General features: G+C 43.4%; 1 protein-coding gene across 9 annotated transcripts in view; it reads right to left on the bottom strand.

Annotated features, from left to right (window-relative positions):
• Positions 1 to 2,500, bottom strand: part of corin (corin, serine peptidase) — a 38,780-nt gene that overhangs the window by 17,471 nt on the left and 18,809 nt on the right. For 5 of the 9 annotated variants that reach the window (XR_014119088.1, XM_081704453.1, XM_081704454.1 and 2 more), the window contains exons 1-2: positions 1,929 to 2,500; positions 270 to 383 (exon numbers count right to left, since the gene is read on the bottom strand). The exon at positions 1,929 to 2,500 is cut by the window's right edge. Coding sequence is in view for 8 of the 9 variants with exons in the window: in XM_081704453.1 (XP_081560579.1) it covers positions 270 to 383; positions 1,929 to 2,500 (686 nt within the window). In the remaining variant the exon portion in view is untranslated. The remainder of the gene's footprint in view (positions 1 to 269; positions 384 to 1,928) is intronic. The other 4 variants (XM_035521283.2, XM_081704457.1, XM_081704456.1 and 1 more) reach the window with 1 other exon arrangement.

Below are 2,500 nucleotides of genomic sequence, written 5' to 3'. Positions count from 1 at the left end.
TGTGTGTGTGTACGTGTGTGTGTGTGTGCGCGTGCGCGTGCGCATGTGTGGTGTGTTAAAATGAAGAAAGACAGAAAGAGGTGTTTGACAGTGGTGAGAGAGCAAGTGAGTGTGTGTGAGTGTGTGTGTGTGTGTGTGTGTGTGTACGTGTGTGTGTGTGTGTACGTGTGTGTGTGTGGTGTGTGTGTGTGTGTGTACGTGTGTGTGTGTGTGTGTGTGTGTGTGTGTGTGTGTGTGTGTGTGTACGTGTGTGTGTGTACGGCGCTTACTGCAGTCTGCCTCATCACTCCAGTCATCGCAGTCATTAAACCCATTGCACACCAGTTTCTGAGGGACACAAATTCCTGTTGCACACAGGAAGTTGTCACTCCCGCCACACACAGCTGTGGGTAAAATAAGCAAAATGAATGACACACATACATGCAGAGCAAACAGGAAGGACAGTCTGAATATTAGATAAGAGTTCAATAGTACACCATTCTACTTTATACTTAAAAAGAGGACACACACCCGTCACAGTGTAAGAACATCATCATGTCAACGTCTAATTCTGATTATATGACAGTTTGAAGATCAAAGACACTAAGAAAGAAATATTCTTTCAGTTCCATATTTTGCACAGCTCATACCAGCGCTCTCGATCACACCCATGGTCCACTTTGACAGGGGATCATATTACTCAGTGTTTGGATCTGAGATTTAACTAGCATGGAATCGTTTCACTTTTGTAATTGATCTATGGATGCTTGGGTGTACCACCACTAGAAAACACTTCACTATCACATGAGAATTTTATGCAAATGTTTGAATACACTCCCAGTGTAGCTAGCGAGAACTATGTTTTGATAGTTTACGTTCAGACTTTCCAGTGTTAATTGGCAGTGGTAGCTCACTGGTTAAGGTATTTGACTTGTAATTGGAAGGTTGCTGGTTCAAGCCCCACCACTACCAAGTTGCTGCTGTTGGGCTGCTGAGCAAGACCCTTAACCCTCAAGTTGTAATCAGTCCTAACTATAAGTTGCTTTGGATAAAAGCGTCAGTTAAATGTAATTAGAAATGATAAGATTATATGCTATGTAGCTTGTAGGGCTGCTGGTAACAACGTGGCTATTTCATACCATTAGACTACATGTAAACTTCTCAGTATCAGCCTATATAGTATGTGAGAAAATATTCAGAACGTATTTATTAGAATACACTCCCGATATCAATGACATTCGTTCTAAATATTTGCTAAGGTAATGCATCATTTCTAATATTAGCCATGTCCGATCAATAACCCACAATCTTAAATTAATTTTCAAATTTCCATAGCTTATCAGGAGTTCTTATACCATAAGGACATATAGCTTGTTTACAATTAAACAAACAGTCTGCTCAACACCTTATTATCATCTGTTTTCCTGTTACAATGAAATGGCTTCCGGGCACACTGAAAATTGCTTTACATATGCGTGGCCACACACATACACACAAGCCTAGTTAAACTCTGTGTTTACACACCGGTGAATGAATGTCCATGTGTGTGTATATGCAAGTGTAAGTTATCATACACAAATGTAAGTAGTAGATTATTTATATGAAAATGTTTCATATGTATGCGCAAGTGTTTCATAGGTGTTTGCAAGTAGTGTGCATGTGCAGAAGTGCGGAACTGATCTCACCCTAAACGGCCCTCCATATGTATATGTGCATGTATATATTTGTGTGTGTATATCTGTGTGCGTGCGTGCTTGTGCATGTGTGTGTGTGCATATATGTATTTGTGTGTGTGTGTGTATGTGTGTGTATGTATGTGTATGCGTGCAAGATAGAGACTGACAGGGTTTACTTTTGACATGTCGTGGTGTGTAGCAGGCAAGCTGTGTGTGTGTGTGTGTGTGTGTGTGTGTGTGTGTGTGTGTGTGTGTGTGTGTGTAGAGACTGACAGGGTTTGCCTTTGACATGTCGTGGTGTGTAGCAGGCAGGCTGTGTGTGTGTGTGTGTGTGTGTGTGTGTGTGTGTGTGTGTGTTTGTGTGTGTGTGTGTGTGTGTGTGTGTGGTAGAGACTGACAGGGTTTGCCTTTGACATGTCGTGGTGTGTAGCAGGCAGGCTGTGTGTGTGTGTGTGTGTGTGTGTGTGTGTGTGTGTGTGTGTGTGTGTGTGTGTGTGTGTGGTAGAGACTGACAGGGTTTGCCTTTGACATGTCGTGGTGTGTAGCAGGCAGGCTGTGTGTGTGTGTGTGTGTGTGTGTGTGTGTGTGTGTGTGTGTGTGTGTGGTAGAGACTGACAGGGTTTGCCTTTGACATGTCGTGGTGTGTAGCAGGCAGGCTGTGTGTGTGTGTGTGTGTGTGTGTGTGTGTGTGTGTGTGTGTGTGTGTGTGTGTGTGGTAGAGACTGACAGGGTTTGCCTTTGACATGTCGTGGTGTGTAGCAGGCAGGCTGTGTGTGTGTGTGTGTGTGTGTGTGTGTGTGTGTGTGTGTGTGTGTGTGTGTGGTAGAGACTGACAGGGTTTGCCT

This window comes from Electrophorus electricus, chromosome 21 (assembly GCF_041902795.1).
Source record: "Electrophorus electricus isolate QZ-2024a chromosome 21, ASM4190279v1, whole genome shotgun sequence".
Classification (NCBI taxonomy): Eukaryota; Metazoa; Chordata; class Actinopteri; order Gymnotiformes; family Gymnotidae; genus Electrophorus; species Electrophorus electricus.
The sequence above is the reverse complement of the archived record's forward strand: the minus strand, read 5'-3'. Positions and strand labels throughout refer to the sequence as shown.